This window comes from Hippopotamus amphibius, chromosome 1 (assembly GCF_030028045.1).
Source record: "Hippopotamus amphibius kiboko isolate mHipAmp2 chromosome 1, mHipAmp2.hap2, whole genome shotgun sequence".
In the NCBI taxonomy this organism is placed as follows: Eukaryota; Metazoa; Chordata; class Mammalia; order Artiodactyla; family Hippopotamidae; genus Hippopotamus; species Hippopotamus amphibius.
Window position 1 is genome coordinate 87,626,914 of NC_080186.1, and position 19,256 is coordinate 87,646,169.

General features: G+C 36.7%; 1 protein-coding gene across 4 annotated transcripts in view; it reads right to left on the reverse strand.

The window, feature by feature from the left end:
• The window catches only part of FRRS1 (ferric chelate reductase 1), a 46,719-nt gene that overhangs the window by 19,030 nt on the left and 8,433 nt on the right, over positions 1–19,256 (reverse strand). For 3 of the 4 annotated variants that reach the window (XM_057747150.1, XM_057731740.1, XM_057739282.1), the window contains exons 2-8: positions 17,584–17,781; positions 16,429–16,565; positions 14,616–14,710; positions 12,841–12,988; positions 9,540–9,722; positions 4,059–4,157; positions 1,421–1,568 (exon numbers count right to left, since the gene is read on the reverse strand). In XM_057747150.1, coding sequence (XP_057603133.1) covers positions 1,421–1,568; positions 4,059–4,157; positions 9,540–9,722; positions 12,841–12,988; positions 14,616–14,710; positions 16,429–16,565; positions 17,584–17,779 — 1,006 coding nt within the window. In that variant the 5' untranslated portion in view covers positions 17,780–17,781. The remainder of the gene's footprint in view (positions 1–1,420; positions 1,569–4,058; positions 4,158–9,539; positions 9,723–12,840; positions 12,989–14,615; positions 14,711–16,428; positions 16,566–17,583; positions 17,782–19,256) is intronic. The other variant, XM_057698782.1, reaches the window with a different exon arrangement.

Below are 19,256 nucleotides of genomic sequence, written 5' to 3' on the forward strand. Positions count from 1 at the left end.
ATCTGCAAATATTCCTAGATTTTCTCTAACACTGAGTAGATGTTTTGTCCTGCTTTAAAACTCTTGAATCTCTACTTTACCTATAGTATAAAATCTAAACCACATGACAGAATATAAACTACTGTATATAAAAGAAACAACAAGGTCCTACTGTATAGCACAGGAAACTATTTGATATCTTGCAATAAATTATAATGGAAAAGGATCTGAAAAATAACATATCTGAATCACTTTGCTGTACACCAGAAACTAACACAACATTGTAAATCAACTATACTTCAATTAAAAATAAATAAACCAGGGAGGGTGGAGGGAGGCTTAACTGGGAGGGGATATGGAGATATATGTATAAATATAGCTGATTCACTTTATTGTACAGTAGAAACTAACACAACATTGTAAAGCAATTATACTTCAGTAAAGATGTATTTTAAAAAATAAATAAGTAAATAATAACTAAACAAAGCACATGATAGAATACACAAGGCTGCAAGGCTTTTCACAGTTTTGCCTGTACCACATTTCTGCTCCTCCTCTTCCCTTACCCCACCCCATCCCTCAATTCTATGTGCTCAGCTACTCACCATTTTCAAAGTAGGCCATATGCTCAAAGCTTGGGGGTAGTATTATCTATAGGGAGACAAGTCACTAAATACTACACTACCTTGGCATTTCCTGCAGTTCTTCAGAATACCATTCGCCAAGACCTTAAGCAAAATCTAATTATTCTTATTAATATGTGTTGCAGTATCTACCAGGGAAGTCTTAAGGATAAACTAAACATTCAAATTCATTAAACAACCTTAGGCTATACTTGGCATCAGAATGACTCGGAAGGATGTAGGACAGGAAACACAGCACACCCGCAGGGCACCATGAGGCATTCTTTTTCAAAGGGAGGTCCTGTGGAAGCTTGCTCAGCTGTCCAGGAGCTATTCTCTTTACCCCTCTCTACCTCCTGGAAAAAGCTCAGGTCCAAGGATATGAGATTAATATTGGATAGGTCATCCACAGGAGCCAATATCTCCTGCAATAACCCCAAAGTCCTGCTTCCAGCATCCCTGCAAAGGATCTGCCAATGTCACTGCACTCAGGAAGCCCAAAGACATGGCTTCCTACCAGGTATTTACAGTTATTCTTGGTCTAAATGCAGTTGAACAGCCAGAAATTACTTTTATCATAAGCATGTTGCCTTATAACACAATTGACACTACCTTTACCTAGTTTCCAGGGAAATAAAGCTAGAAGGTCAACCAAAGTCAAACTGTCAAGCAAAAACAGAACAGGGGTTGATAACTTTTTACCCAGAATTGTATATCTTAAAAAAGAGCAATTACCATAGTCTCTCCAAAAAAGGACGGAAAGGAATAAAGTGAGAGAAAAAAACTTAAAAAGATAGTTTTTTTATCAATATACTTACCATTATCAGCTTTACCATCTGCTAGAAATATGTAGTAGCTTGCATTTAGATCAAATCTGTTCTTAACCCCAGGAAGGGTAATGTTTCTTCTGAAAGAACACTGCATAACACCATCCGCCAACCTCCAAGCTATATCCTGAAGAGAAGCCTGCAAACACATACAATGGGCCTTGTCAGCACTTTCCAAAGATTTCCTAAAAATAAGATATGATCAAAATCCTGACCCGTTCAATTTCCTTTCCTTAAGATCCTCTGTGCATGTTTGGTCTGCAGTGTCACTGTTTTTCCACTTCCTCTTTTACGAGGACAAGAAACATATTCTCCCAGTTTGTTTGTCTCCATCCCACTTTACTACCTAGGCTAGAAACTTTGGCAGAGGTACTAACCCCATCTGGCCACTAATACACAATCAACAACAATGAAGAAACAGCAAATAATACCCCTGTGGCCAAAATGCAACATGCAAATGGGGAGAAGTTCCAACCCCATGAGAAAGCTATACAGAGAACATTACATGTCATTGGATAATAGCTACTGCTCCATCAGAGCTCATGTGCTTGTCAACTGCCATGTGAAAGTGACACTTTACCAGAAACAGGTCACCTTTGGCAGGTGCCAATCACGGGCACTTAAGACAATTGCCTAAGGCATTGAATCAGTACCTACTATGTGCATCTCTTTTTCACCACTCAAGAAATTCTGTCATTAACAAACGTAAACCTCTTAAAAATCTGTCTGTAAGTGACAGCCAACAGACACATGAAAGATGCTCAACATCACTAATCATTAGAGAAATGCAAGTCAAAGCCACAATGAGGTATCATCTCACACCGGTCAGAATGGCCATCATCAAAAAATCTGGAAACAGCAAATGCTGGAAAGGGTGTGAATAAAAGGGAACTCTCCTGCACTGTTGGTGGGAATGTAAGTTGGTACAGCCACTATGGAAAACAGTTTGGAGGTTCCTTAAAAAACTACAAATAGAACTACCATATGATCCAGTAATCTCACTCCTGGGCATATACCCAGAAAAAACCACAATCCAAAAAGAAACATGTACCATAATGTTTATTGCAGCACTATTTACAATAGCCAGGACATGGAAGCAACCTAAATGCCCATCAACAAATGAATGGATAAAGAAGATGTGGCATATATATACAATGGAATATTACTCAACTATAAAAAAGAATGAAACGGAGCTCTATGTAATGAGGTGGATAGACCTAGAGTTTGTCATACAGAGTGAAGTAAGCCACAAAGAGAAAAACGAATATTGTATGCTAACTCATACATATGGAATCTTAAAAAAAAAAAATGGTACTGGTGAACCCAGTGACAAGACAAGAATAAGGATGCAGATGCAGAGAATGGACTGCAGGACATGAGGTTGCGGGGGCAGGGGGCGAAGGGGAAGCTGGGACAACGTGAGAGAGTAGCATAGACATATATATACTACCAACTGTAAAACAGCCAGTGGGAAGTTGCTGTATAACAAAGGGAAATCAACTCAATGATGGGTGACGCCTTAGAGGGCCGGGACGGGGAGGGTGGGGGGAAGTCGAGGGAGGGAGGGAATGTGGGGATATGTGTATAAATACAGCTGATTGACTCTGGTGTACCTCATAAGCTGGTACAAGAGTGTAAAGCAATTATATTCCATTAAAGAGCCTTAAAAAAAAAAATCTGTCTGTAAGCTTTTTTCTTTTATTTTTTTATAAATTTATTTATCTATTTATTTTACTTATTGGCTGCATTGGGTCTTTGTTGCTGCACACAGGCTTTCTCTAGTTGCTGCAAGCAGGGGCTACTCTTCATTGTGGTGTGCAGGCTCCTCACTGTAGTGGCTTCTCTTGTTGCAAAGCACAGGCTCTAGGCACGTGGGCTTCAACAGTTGTGGCACACGGGCTCAACAGTTGTGGCTCACAGGCTCTACAGCACAGGCTCAATAGTTGTGGTGCACGGGCTTAGTTGCTCCGAGGCATGTGGGATCTTCCCAAAGCTGTGCTCGAACCTGTGTCCCCTGCATTGGTAGGCGGATTCTTAACCACTGCACCACGTAGGAAGTCCGTCTGTAAGCTTTCGAAAAGGGGATGATGCTTCGACCCTCTTAACAAACCACAAAATATTTTTTGTAAGATGCAATGAAAAAGGATTTAAGTGACACAAACAAGAATTCATCTTTTCCTAAAAAAGAAACTTTTCTTGTGCTTTCTAAAGCATAGAAAAGAGGCATGGTAACTGTAGTTAATAATATTATACTGTATACTGGAAATCTGCTAAGAGAGTAGATTTCAGGTGCTTTCATCACAGAAAAAAAAACCTAACTATATGAGGCAATGGATATATTCATTAGCTTGACTCTAGTAATCATTTCACTGTGTAGAGGGATATCAAAACATCATGTTGTACACTTTAAATGTATACAATTTACATATATATATAAAAAATAAAATAAAATGCAGAAAGGTTTTTCCCAGATTATAATAAGAGAAGAACCCTGCTGCCAGGTCCCTGCTTGGTCTCTGCTGCTAACTGCAGGTTTAGAAGCTATCTTTCAGCACAGCCATGCCACTGTCAGCCATATAGCCAGAAGGTGGACCAGCCAGATGGAGATTTCCAGAATTTTCACACCTACCCTAGAGTCCATCACAGGGTGAGTTCGCCCCGTCAAATGGGAAGGTTGTATGTACACAGTCTGATCTTCAAGAATACACACATAAGCATCATCATGACCCTGAAAAACAATTGCAAATGAGAAAAAGTTCAAGGGAATTTCAACAACTTGTTTCTTTAAAAAAAAGTCCCTAGTGATATTAAATAGCATTTGATGCTTTTAAAACATAATTTACTGACTCAATCTTAAAATGATACCACAAATTCTAAAGAATTGGCTGTATGATATATTAATTAAAAATGATCATGTTATAATGCAAAAGCAATACAATTTCAATGTGAAAAACAGATCAAAATAGACACATATCACGGTTATATGACCATAACCAACCGAACACCACTATTAACGCTTTCATATATTTTCATCCAAACCTACTTGTATTTATAACCTATTTTTCTCCCCAAATGGGAGAATATAAAGTTTTATTACCTTTTTCACTGAACTTTTCATAAACATTGTTCTGGATATTTACTTGTAAGTAAATATGTCCAACAATTTTCATAACTGTAACTGCACTGCATTATACTTGATTTTGGGGGGTAACTTGTAAGATATAAGACACCATAATCAAATATTGCTAATATCATACACACTTAATACATTTACTATTGCATATTGAGACTAAAATATCTGAGCTCAAAGGGGTATTCTCTGTAAATCTAATTCTTATCTATCCTTTAATCTCCAATATTCCTTAGCTCTAAAAATTAAGTCTTATTTAAAGTGACTATCAGACTGCAGACTGCATCTTTAAAACACATTTAAATCATGGTACAAATGAATAATCTGGATTTTAAGTTGTGTATAGTTTTGATTCTTTCACCTGTTCTAATTTGTTCTGCATAAACTATCGAACAAGGTCATTTATTGTGCTTTAGTCACTAAACTCCTTAGGCAAGATCCAAAACTAACCAGTTATAATAAATTTTGCTATAAATACAGTATGATATTCTAACACATTTTAAATTTATTTTTAAAAGTTTCAGTTTTAACTCTCAAGTATATAACCTTAGCAAAGAAATTATTCCCTGTTACACATCTTATATTCAAATCAGAATTAGTGCAACTCAAGGTAAGAAATTTGGAGTTATAATTTAAACCACTACTTACTATGGCACACAGACCAACTTCAGATGCCTGTTTTTATACAGGCCACATATTCTTTTAAATTAAAAGAATAATATTTCATGACAAGTAAAAATATATTAAATCCAAATTTCAGTGTCTATAAATAAAAGTTTTATTAGAATACAGCCACCAATTTATAGATAGTCTATGGCTGCTTTAGTGCTATCACACCAGAGGTAAGTAGCTACAACAGAGAGCATATGGTCCACAAATTCTGAAGCGGTTGCTATCTAGACCTCTGCAGAAAAAGTTGGCTGATCTCTGATTTAAACAACGTGTGTTTTCTAGAATGTTTACCATCAATGAGGCAAAGGAATTTTCTTATTATTTAAAACAAAATTTAATATAACGAAATGGTTGATTTTGAGGCAAACTGATGATAAGAAGTCAACTAAATCATTAAGTCAAGCCTCCCAAATACTGGAGAGGGTGATGGGTTTGGAGAAGAGGTAACTCTCAGTTCTTACTACTCTACAATGAGGGTAAGAGACGGTGCTACAACAACCTCAGGCTCCAGGCAGTTGCGGAAACTCCAAATTTGAAGCATTGAAGGACACACATGAGAAGTTCCAACCAAATCCCTGAGTTGAACAGAACCTCTTAGCCTTGTTTGTTCCTCTCATTTTAGCATTTAAAATGCACTCTATGAAAAAATATTGTGTGGGGGAAATAAAGATGATGACATTGTTCTTACAAAGACTATGTTTTAATAGAGGAGACAGTTAAAATAATACATGAAATACAATAAAACACAGATTTAAACAAAGTGCTATGGAAAAACAAATTAGGTAGGGCCAAAGGACTGAAAAGGCTTATCAGAAAAGACAGCATTAACTAGGCCTTAGAGAATAAAAAATATATGTGGATAAGGCGGCGCTGCAATTAAGGGAAAAGTTTTTCAAACTGAGGAACTTCTAGGACCAAAGATAAAGAAATATAAAAAATATATGGAAACTTTAGGAAACAGGTAGTTTTGTTAGCTAAAACATATACAGGGTGAGGCCAGAAAGTGACTTTGAAGAGTTTTGAAACTATGCTGAAGAAAAAAAAATATTTTCTTGTAACTACTAAAGGTTCACCAATGGCTTTTGGGGCTAGGATTACCTCAAATGTGGTTGAAAATCTTAACCTGAATCTATTGTAAAAATTGTGGAACATTCTACAAAACAACTGGCCCCCCTCAAAAAAAATAATAAGAAAAAAGGTAGTGTAACCATTCTAAAGTAAAGGAGATTAAAGAGATAAAGCAATTAAATGCATTGAGTGATAACTGATTAGTCTGGATTGGAAATTTTAAAAACAGATGACTTTATTGGGATAACTGGGAAGTTTGAATAGAGACTCTATTGCATAAAATTATTATATTATATATTATGATAGCAATGCTATGATAATTGTAGGACAATATACTTCTTAGGAGACAGATGCTGAAAACTAGACTTAAAATGTCATGATATCTGCAACTTAATTTTCAAGTAGTTCAAGGATAAAAAGTGTGTGTTAATATACAGCGAATAAGTCAATCTACACATACACACATACGGGGGAGAGAGAGAGAGAGAAAACAAATGTAGTTGAAGGACTTACTGGTGTTTATTGTACTAGTCTCTCAACTTTCATGTAGGTTTAAAAGTTTTCAAAACAGAAAGCTGTAGTGGGTAAGAGAAAGAAGAACCTGAGTGATGAATAAGAGAGGAATTTAAATCACAAACAAAGTTTCCTTGAACACCAGAGAAAAAGGTGACAGCAATGAATGAGACAGTCCGTAAATTACTCAGGACAGTATCTGAAAAGAAGCAAGAAATCAATAACAGTAGTTGCTTTTTTACTATTGTTGTTGATCAACAAGAATGGGAAACACAAAAGGACATTAGGAAGGTAGATAATAAACTCAGTTTTACAGATGATGGTCTGTGTTGTCCAGAATATTCATATGGAAGAGACCACCTGGCAGCTGGAAATTCCAATCTAGACACAAACAAGACAGGTCAGGACTGGGAACATTCTGGAATTTGATCATTGAGAAATTATGTATAGAATAAGACAACATTGGGCAGGGGAAGGCAGAGAACAGAAGCTAATATAGTGTGCATACCTGAATACTTTATCTCCTATAGCAAAATATCTGAGATGAGGAAGATGTGTATACTTTGAATTTCAGTTACAATTCAGATATTAGCAAGTCACTGTTAGCAAAAATATGGAAAGTCGTACTTTCATCAATTTTAGTGATGAGGTCTAATACCAAAACAATGCTATCATTACTTTACAAACCAGATTGAAAAAAGGTATAATTGAGGGTATCTAATCAGTATTCATAACATCAGATACCTTCAGTATTTAAATTTACATTATATACCGATAAGAAATATCAGGTCATAAAAATATCCTAAAAATTTAAAAATAAGCAAAGATAGAAACAACCACTTTAAAAATATTTTTGATGATGATTTATTTCCCCCAATTTAGGCAAACAGGTGTACAGATGATTTAATCATCAAATAGGATTGCTCTGTAAAGCAACTACACCTGCATAATTCTTTTTTATAAACATTTTTTATGAATACTATACTAGAAACATAAGATTTCTAAGTAAGATAAATATATCTTGAATTAGAGATAAATGTTTTTGTGTCACCTATGCCTACAACTTAGAAAACAAATAATTGTTCTACTTGCAGGCTCCTCAACACAACACTCACTGCAATGACAGTGTCTTTTCCTCTGGGTGACAGATTTCATATGACCAGGAAAGGAAATGTGTTAGTATACTACTGCATAAACTTTGGCTACAAAGTGACTAGAATATTTTTATTTAAGTGACTAGAACACATATGTAAATGTGGATCCTACCTTAGACGTGCACTTTAATGCAACTACACACTTATTCCAACAAGGTTACCGTTGTTAACTCTGGTGGAACTCATCTTCAGAGTTTTCTTCATAGTCAGTTCCGTTCACACAACAACAAGCACTACCACCATCTTTCTTTTTTGCTTTATGGTCATATTTTATTTTCAATCCAGCTTCCTTATGCATCTATGCATAAGGTTCATCTTTGCCAGAATTGAGGATACCCAAAATGATATGCTGTAGGTCTAATGGTAATTACAAAAAGGAAGTGGGGAAAATGTTTTGAACTACAACATGCTTTGAACAAGTATAAAATTTCCCATAAAAGCAACTTTAAAAGGGAAAGAGTCGTAATTTCTTATATGTTATTTTTAGATGCCTATGAAATATCTTCTGTCTCATAGGTTTAAGGTATACCCTTTGTTGAATGAAAGAAGATAATGAGTGCATTCTGGAACTATACAGTAAAATATATAGATCATACCATATACAGCAATGTCATCCCCCTAAAAAGAGTTACACCTGGCTTCCTGCTATATTTGCAGCCAGCATAACAAGGACCACTGTGATCAGAATGCACTTTTAAGGAAAATATTTGTTCTTCTATCACAGAACCTGAGTTCCTTTTCTTTTCCTTGAAATAATGACTTCCTTAAAAAAGGATGTTAAGTTTAAAATCTGACAGGAAGAAAATACTCAAGAAAAGACTCCTTGCACTTGCTAATGTGGAAGTAAGAGGCTTTCTCCCTTTGTAGCCATCTCCCTCCACAGCCAGCTCTGCTGGAACAGGACTGATGTGTCCTGGCCTCTACACCCTTCTTCCCTCTCTCAGGGAAATCAGAATTCTGATGCATCACTCTGCTCTTCCACACCACAGCACAACGCTGCCGCCTCAGAATCTTTTAATTCATTCAGCACTACCCAAGTAGAGGGAGAATTGGATGAAAACAAATGCTGCTTTCTGTAGACCTGATAAAGAATCCGTTTATGCCTGGACATGCCAGGTTTAATTTTCTGTTTGGGAAATGTGCCAATGACCACCAAAATGGGGGCAAGAAGAGCAACAACCCATGCTGTAGTTGCTGGCCACTCAAGAAAACTAGGAGCTGAAAAGCATCACAAACAACACGAGATTTTATGCAGAGCAACTTTTTCTTAACTGCACTTCCTGCTTTATCACAGAGATAGACAGACGGAGGTAGATAAATAAAGAGGCAAATCCACTGGAAATACAATGGTTTTCCTAACTTTCCTCAGGACAGCCTTGTTCTTAGAGGTAGGTAATTGCCCAACTCAAAGCTGCTTAACTTACAATCTAAGTTAGTTTCTCTGCCCTCCCTTCCCATTCCTCCCTTAAGTATGATAATTTGACTCTTGAACAAGCAGCTAAACTGCTATTGATGAGAGCTCACTCCAGTGACTCTCCTTTCATTGCCACTTATGTAAGTGAGAGGTACAAACCATCCATCGGTCATGAGAAAACGCAAAGGATAAGTAGCCTCCACTGGGACCGCTCATTTCAACCATCACTGATTGGTCATCTCGTGTGAAGGACAAGAAGAAACAGGCAAGCTCCTTCTCTGGGTCACAGTTCAAAGGACTCCTGATACAGAACTTCTTTTTCCCACAATCTGAAGCATTGAACTAGAAAAATGACAGGGGGGAAGGTCTTAATTATCAAACAGGCAGTTCATTTCCAATGACAGAAGAGCCACTACCTTGAAGTATGGGTTTTAACAAGAAAACGTTTTCATAATAATGATTCAAACAAGAGAATAAAGACACATCCCAAATTAGAAATTATCAAAGCAGTACTTAGGATGTGAACTTTTAAACTTAATTAATTTTAATTAAAATTTGGAAGACACAACATTAATTGGACTGTAATTACACATGAGTATAAAATCCCTTTAATACACAAAATACTTCACATTAATTATGTTCTGAAGCAAAGTTTCTGGTAAATTTTGAGAAATTTCTTAGGGAATATTTAAGTCCACATTGATATTCTTGTCTAAAGGGTATCCTCTAGTTTCTGCAAATATAATTTTTAAAAGTAAACAAACCCTTAGCAAGTTTTTATATTTAGATCCTGGACTCTGCTTCTAGAATTCAGGTTCAAATTTGACATTAAAATAAAGTAAGAAAAAATGGTTACTCCTATATATACCACCACTCCAAATAATAGTAATAACAATTTCGTGGGGGAGAAACAAAAACAATCTACAATGATTTAATTCAGAGCTTCTTGGTATGGCAAATAAGAAAGAGTATTGAAAAATGTCAACTCTACAATCTGGCAGAGCCACCAAGCAGTCATCTTGTGTTAGAATGAGCTGTGACACTACATTTCAGAAGACAGCTAAGTAACTTAAGTAAGTAGATTTAATGGAAACTGTACAGCAAAACTCTCATTTCTTCTTCTACTCTACCAATACTTCTGGCCACCAAATAGGTGTGGGCATTTCCCACACTAAGAGATTCTGCAATTCTCTGCAGACATCAACTCGGTGTCCTACAATTCGATACTGTGCTGACACTATCTACCTGAAGTTAGTGTCAGATCCCACAAGTGAAGGGCTCAATCCCACAAGACTGCACCCACTTCAGATGCCAATCACAGGTGCCAATCACAAGCCCCAGGTTGTCACCTGTACTTCTGAATGGTTGGCCATAAACTTCAGGTTCCCAGCAGCACCTCCTCCTCAAGTTAGATAATTTACTAAAATGGCTCACAGAACTCAGGGAAATAGTTTACTCAGTAGGTTACCAGTTTATTATAAAGGGATAACAACCCAGGAAAAGCCAGATGGAAGAGATGTGTAGAACAAGGTATTTAGGAAGGGGCACGGAGCTTCCATGACCTCTCTAAGGCACCACTCACCCAGTACCTCCACGTGGTCAGCAAATTGCAGGTTTCAGGGGCTCTTTGAAACCCATAATTTTGGAATTTTTATGGAGGCTCCATCGCGTAGGCACGATGGATTACTAGCTCAATTTTCAGCCTCCCTCCCTTCTCTGGAGAATGGAGGGTGGAGCTGAAGGCTGCAAGCATCTAACCATGGCTTGGTCTTTTTAGTGACCAGCCCCCCATACAGGAGCCCACCAAGAGTCACCTCATTAGAGCAAAAGATACGCCCATCACCCAGGAAATTCCAAGGGATTTAGCAGTTCTGTATCAGGAACTGGGGTCAAAGGCCAAATATTAGCAGAAACCAGGCAGAGGTCAATATATATTTTTTTTTCTTGTTATTTCACAGGAACTTAAAGAGAAATCATAGTAGAGTGGAGAGAACAGCCACTAGGAGCTAGGAAACGTGAGTTTTAGTCTCTGCTCTCCCCTTCACTCCATCATGTTTGCTAAAGAACTTATTCTCTCAGGCTCTCTTTACCTTTCACTATGCAACAGTGACCCTGAGGTCTCTTCTAGCTCTCTGCAAATGCCATCATCCTGTGACTCTGAACGAAGCTCTCTATAATTAGAGATTATAAACTTGGCACAGAGGTACAATAAAAAGCTCCAACAAGAGCTAATGCCTTTTATACGAATATATGGAAAGATAACAATCCTGTCAATAGATTCCTACTGGGAAGCTCAGGTCCAAACTGACTGTGAACTCCCATACAGCAGCTTTTAAATAAATAATCGTTAAGACTAAATACACTGAGAATTAGTGCAAATAACAGATCGAATTATTTGGTCAAACAAAATTTCATAATAATGTAATCAAATGGCTCATCACATATTCCTAATGTAGAAAAGAGGCAAAACAACATGAGACTCTATACAGGAGTACAAGAGCTTTATTTAGTCTTCCTTTTAAGAACAAAGTTATAAAAAGACAAGAAAGGGAAGAAGAGAAAAAAATGAACTAATATCTACTTAATTATCTATTAAGTGCAAAGCAATTAGAAAACATATTCATTCTATTGTTTAGTTCTCATAGTAATATTCAGTAAGAGCTAGATATTATTATTTCTCATTTTATAGGTGAATAAACTGAGACTTTAAGAATTAAGTAATCTGTCCAAAGTCAAACAGAAATTAGACAAATCAGGATTCAGGCACAAATTTGTTCTTCCAAATGTAATAACCTTCCTTAAGACATTTTTCATTATATTCACTTCTGAATTGTTAAGTCTAATTTATCAGAATTGCTTTCAGTAAAACCTTTCTAATGTTTCTAATATGCACACCCTTCCTAAGATGTTTTTTTAACTGTAATTCTTTTGAATCAGAGGACCTAAATGGAATTTTAGCTGATGAGCTTGCAAAACAGTTTCTGTGGTTCAACACATAGAATTCCCCAGTACTCATGGGCCTTAATGAAATAAGATCGAAGAGTTTTATCACCATTTCAAGATTCTCCTACAACTCCTCTCTAAATTTAGCTTAAGCTTTAGGCCCCCTCTCCATGTTTGCTAGTTGGCTGTGTTTTAAAAAAGAAAAAAGAAAAAAATGGAAGAAAGCTGCTGCTTCAGATTTATTTTCAAATGAAAACATAACCACTGCTAGTACAGACCACATGTGAATGTCATAACCACACCTCGAACATTCAGGGTCTTACACTCCCCTTATTCTAACCAATAAGTCATAATGTTGCAATTAAGACTTCCTCCTGATTTCCTGAAGGGAATTCAAAAACTTGCTGCAACCCAGGAAAGCTTATTCTCTATACACATTCCCAAGCATAGAACCACGATTTCCAAGGAAGCTATTCCTTTAGACTGCATTTAGTGAAACCACAAAAATGTTACTTACTGATTTGGTTAAATGGGAGACTGGAGATAATGTTGGCAGAGGTGCTATTGTAGCTTCAGGTGTTGTTAAAGGAAGTACGTTTGGTTGTGAAATTATAGGACCAGGAATCTTCACCCAGTAGATTTTGTACTTCTCAACGACTGTGGCTCTGAAATGCAGTACCAGTGAGATCAGACAGAACCATGATTGCAGCCCACCATAATCAAATAAAAAAAAAAAAGTAGCAAACTAGTAACAACTTAATACAGGTATACCGTGGAGACACTGCAGGTTTAATTCCAGACCACCACAAAAAAGCAAATATCACAATAAAGTGAGTCACAGAATCTGGGGGTTTTCCATTGCATATAAAAGTTATGTTTACACTATACTATAGTCTATTAAGTGTGCGATAAGCACTATATCTTAAAAAATAATGTATATACCTTAATTTTAAAATAACTTATTGCTAAAAAATAGTATCCATCATCTGAACCTTCAGCAAATTATAGTAATAACATCAAAGATCACTGATCACAGATTACCATAACAAATAAAATAATGATGAAAAAGTTTGAAAAATCATGACAGTTAACAAAATGTGGCAGAGACACAAAGGGAGCAAACGCTGTTGGAAAAATGGTGCCCACAGACCCACTCAATGCAGGATTGCCACAAATTAATTCGTAAAAAAACCACAGATCTGTGAAGCCAAATAAAGCAAAGCACAATAAAACAAGGACACCTACAGTACCTGTAGTACCTGACAGAATTTTGTATGAGGCAAATCTCTAATGACTCTCTTCTACCCCATCACTAAATGAACTTTAATTTCTCTCTCTCTCTCTCCACCCCGCCAACTCCCTCTTCTCTCTCTCTTCTCTTACTTGTCTGCTCTTTGGGCATATTCACAGCAGCCATGAATGACAGACCCAGGGACTAAAGTGCACAGATTTCTATTCCTGACATACAAAAAACATACTTCTACTACACTTTTCATAGTGGTCACTCAAATTATTCCAAAGGCATGTGTAACAGGCAGCTATAGCAAGAAGCTATATAGAAGCTGCATAAGTAACCATCTGCCCTTACTGGGGTCACATCCCCTTTTCCACATTCTACTCAACACACAGGTACAAAGCTGTGTTACTGTGTGTTGGTGACCTGTGCACAAAGTGAAGCAGAAAATAGAGACAAGCCAGGAAAGCAATTCTCCCCTTAAAATACACGTCTATAACACCACTCAGGAATCACTGTATGACTTTGACATTCCATTTCCCCCTTGCATGTAAGATTAAGAGAGAAGTACTATTCTAATTCTACTGAATTTCATAATTCTGAGGAGCACACAGGATCTTTCTTTTCTGACAATCTAACCTGCAAGTTGTAACACAGCAAAAAAAAAAAAAAAAGCCATCCAAATTTCAGGACTGTTTCTTTTCATATTCTCATACTAATACAGGAACAAATCTAAAAAAAAAGTATTGGTCTGTACACTATATAGACTCAAGTATTAATTGATGGCTTTTATTAGTATGAAGGCACTACAACACTTCATTCACTCAAGAAATGTCTATTAAGTGTCTATTAGGTCCCTGGTCCTGCACTAAGTTCTCGGCATATACTGCTGAAAAAAATAAACAAAAAAGCAAAACAACCACTTATATCAGTAAGGTGGTGTCATTACTACACCAAACCTCTGCCACACAGGTGAATGTCCAATAGGTATAAAAAAAGATAGAGACTACCATTATTTCAATTATACTCGTTACAGAGCTGTAAACTCTTCTACTCACAGAAACTTTACATGATTTGGGGCACTGCTTGGAGCATTCCAATAGACTTTAATTTCTGTTTTTTTGGATGGATTTGTGTGACTCACAGCTGATCCCTGAAATAAAATGGAAAAGAACTACCATTCAGTCACTCAATAGTTCAACACAGCTGGAACTACAACCATTTTGCAAAGTAATTTATCATTGCATAACCCTGGCATTCTTGTGAAGACTATTTTATTTAGAATAGGGACTCAGGTGCTCAATAAATACATGGATTGGTTGACACCAAATTAGCAGTGTGAATAAACTAGAGTCAGCAGAAATTTAAGAACTGAAGAGAGTTATGAATACTGGGTGTGTTGATGCTATATAGAGCCTGCTTATTATTTCATTTATTTTTTTTTTAGTCTTTATTGGAGTATAATTGCTTTACACTATTGTGTCAGTTTCTGCTGTACAACAAAGTGAAAGAGGCACATGTATACATATATCCCCATTCCCCCTCTCTCTTGAGCCTCCCTCCCAACCCCGCTATCCCACCCCTTTAAGTCTTCACAAATCATCAAGCTGGTCTCCCTGTGCTCTGTAGTAGCTTCCCATTAGCCATTTATTTTACATTTGGTAGTGTGTATATGTCAATGCTACTCTCTCACTACATCCCAGCTTCCCTTCCCCACGGTGTCCTCAAGTCCGTTCTCTATGTCTGCATCTCTATTCCTACCCTGCGGGTGTGGAGAAAAGGGAACCCTCCTGCACTGTTGGTGGGAACGTAAATTGATACAGCCACTATGGAGAACAGCATGGAGGTTCCTTAAAAAAATAAAAATAGAACTACTATATGACCCAGCAATCCCACTACTGGGCATGTACCTGGAGAAAACCATAATTCAAAAAGATACATGTACCACAATGTTCACTGCAGCACTATTTACAATAGCCAGGCCATGGAAGCAATAAATGTCCATCCACAGATGAATGGCTAAAGAAGATGTGGCACATAAGTACAATGGAACATTACTCAGTCATTATTTCATTTATACTGTAAGTTTAATTTTTTATTAATAGATAAAAATAGAATGCAGAAGATTCAGCAAAAGAAAAAATTCCTCCCTCTAAATATGTAATATCATATTTTAGTAATTCCTTTCTCTTGAACAAACTTGTTTCCCACATTCATTCACCTGGCAAATTCCTACTCATTCTTTGAGGTCTAGCTGAGATCATATCCTCCAAAAAGCTCTCTCTCAATTCCCTCCTGCCTGTGTGTGGCTCCTCTGCTATGCTTCTCACACACTTTGCATAAGATTCTAATCTAAGTCATCACACTGCTCCACTTATGTGTCTGTCCTATAGCCATAAGTTCTGCTTATGTGCCATATAGCATATGCCCATATACTTTACTTATGTATAAGGCTATGAGCTCTTCAAAGAACAAGTCCTGTTCATCACCATATCCCATGCAGGAAAGTTCCTGGTATAAAAATGTTCGTTACATTAATTAATTAATTAATTAATTACAAAAATTAGACCTCTGTTCCACTCTAGAACTCTACCTTCAATACTAACAGCCTTCAAAATTCAATATAGTGAGAACAGATATTATACAAAATATCAAAAGCCATAAACTTTTCAAGCTACGACCCTACCTTTTCTAGGATGTTGTATAAAAATATATTGCCAGTAGAAAAACTAGGGGGAAAGTCTGATCATCGTGAATCTATTCAGATGCCTGCAATGCATGGGTAATATCATTGTTTATCTTGCAAAGACCACCTTGTAGTGAAAAGACCTATGGAAACTGACAGAAATCAGTTTCAAACTAAACACAAACCTGTATATCTTCACAGGTCAGAAGCTGTGACAGTTGACTGTCAATCAATGTGAAGGAGCCAACAGGAGGGCCACTCAAATTCTCAGCATCACGTGCTTCTAAGAGAAAGCCTTTAAATGATGGCCCTGACAAAGTAACTGAGGAACAAACAAAAAGATAAGTTACGAGTTTAGCAACATCCCCAAAAAAAAACTGTTTAAAGGAGGCACAACGCCAAATCAGGTGTGCATATAGAAAGCTACTCCAGGAGAGAAAACAGTAGACATCATCCTACAGTCAAAGAAATTCTAAACCATGTTTCATAGGACATTATTCCATGAGATGTAATAGCCATTCTACAGGGAAAAAAAGGTAGGTTATGGTCAGAGTGTGGGCCATGGCTCCAAAGTAGTTTGAAAAATGCTGGTTGAAAGCAAATACTTGTGTCTTTACTCCAAACCCCTCAGGGCCTTTAACATTCTACTATGCAGTATGAAACTCTAAGAAATATAATGTACATAACACACAGAGTTTTCCAAATTTATTTTTCCACACACCCTTTCTGTTAGAGCGTATCTATTAATATTTTGCATTTCTAAAGTTGCAGAAAATAGAGTTTGTAAAATGCTGTTATAGAGACATCCTTAACAGACTACGAAGTTTCAGCCTACCTTTTGCCAGAAGAATTAGGGAAACACAAGAGATTATATTATGTCAAGAAGGATAGGGGTTTAACATCTTAAGCCAGATAAAATAAGCTTTATTTTCCTCTTCTATTGAGTAAATAGTACTTTTAATGAAATTAACTAATGACAAAAACATATTTTAAAACCTCTTCTGGGGAATTCCCTGGCAGTCCAGTGGTTAGACTTGACACTTTCACTGCCAGGGCCGGGTTCAGTCCCTGGTCCGGGGAACTAAGACCCCACAAGACGTGTGGTGTGGCCAAAAAAAAAAAAAAAAAAAACCTATTCTGAATGGGTAGTAAATATACTACTTAAGTAATACAATCATCTGTAGTAGTCAAACACAAAAATGAGAAGTATAAGATCATGGTATCTTATAAAAGCAGATGAACAGATTAAATGAAACTATATAAATCCAATAGTAATAAAGATTCAATGCAGAGTAAAGAAATAAAATTCAAAATGTAAATAGTTAATATGAGCACAGTACCTTTGATCTGATCTCCTGGCCTGAATGTCATCTGACTCACGGAAATGTGGTGAACAGGATCAGACTGTGGAGTATGGCCATGTTTAGGAATCATTCCAAGGCATGACTTCGCTACCTTTCCGTTGGGAAAATTAGCCACAGAACTAATGTGCAACAGAAGTGTGAAGGCACCAAGGGTAAATCCAGGAACTGCCATCTCTAAAAGATTAAAAGCACATTATTTTCAAAGGTAATTAAAATATAAAAGCTTTCATATCACAGGATAGTAAGTTCTAGACAAATATTTGTTTTCAATAATCAGCCATATTCTCAAAAATATATAACATAAAGAATGTGATATGTGAAGTTTGCCCTGGATTTGAATCTCAGCTCTACCAATTACCAACTGTGAAACTTTAAGCAAGTCCCTTAAAGCTCCATCCTTACCTGAAAAATAGGGAAACGAAAATGCTTTTTTCAAAACCGTTTTAATAAAATTTAGATACAGCCAAGCGTCTGACAAGGAAGATAATGAATGTTAGCTTTCATTAGCATGATTGGGAAATAATAAAATAATCCAATAAAAGCAAAAGGTTTTGTTCTACTTCATCCTAGAAAACTTGAAGAACAAATAAGCAATGGTTCTTCTGGATTTAACTATCATCACCTGAATAAATCTCTGAAAAGATTTCTCCCAACTTCCCTTTAAACTAGTCATGGTGACAATTTAATTTGCAACACTGAAAATTGAGGATAACAACCAATTGCAAGAGGTAATATTTCTATTACCTATAGCCCAAACACTTCTGAATTAAGAAACTTGATTGTTAGCCCAGGTAACTTTCTTCTCTCATCCAATTTATCTGCCTCTTACCATCTGCCTAATAGAAAACCAGTCCCACCCTCGTCTAGCCCACATCAGCCACCTCGCTTTGTGCATATATTCAGAACCTGCAAATCATAGTATTTAACAAGGCTAGAGGCAGATGGGCAGGGACATGTTATATGGCAGTAAAGTCCACACGGTGGACAGGCTGCAGATGAGAAGAGCTCAAGAGACAGTTCATTCTCCATAGAAATGCGAGTTTTCTATACCATAACTCTGGTCATAGGCAAAATAAAGCACCCTTAAAATCACTAGAACAAATTATCCTTTTATAGTCATGTAAATTATAAACCCCACATTGGGCCAGAGCTAAACTACAGAAATTCCTGGTAGACACCAGAAATTGTGCTGGGGCTACACTCTTTAACCAGCCCTGCATATTATACCAGTAGCTACCAAGTAGACAGCTTTGGGTCCAGCTCTATATCCCCATCTTTTATCAAACATTGATGCTAGATAGAATTCTTCTCATTTAAAGATGAGCAAAAGGAACAAATGAACCAATCAAGAGCTTCTGAAAAATTCTATATCATAAGAGAAGCACAAGATTTCTCTGCAGACTCAGAGTTAAAGCATAACTCTGAAAACAGTTAATTACTATAGAAAACAATATTTTAAGAAAATAACTGCTAAAGAATGGAGCAATGGAAAATTTTCTGTTCAAACATGGCTTCCAGGTCCTCTTGTTAGGGGCAGATTTGCTTTCAGGACCACACAAGGTTTACTGGAGAGGATCAATGTCATTATTTTAACCATGTGATCTTGGCCAAGTTACAAAAATTAAATGCAGAAATGTGCCTCACCTAAA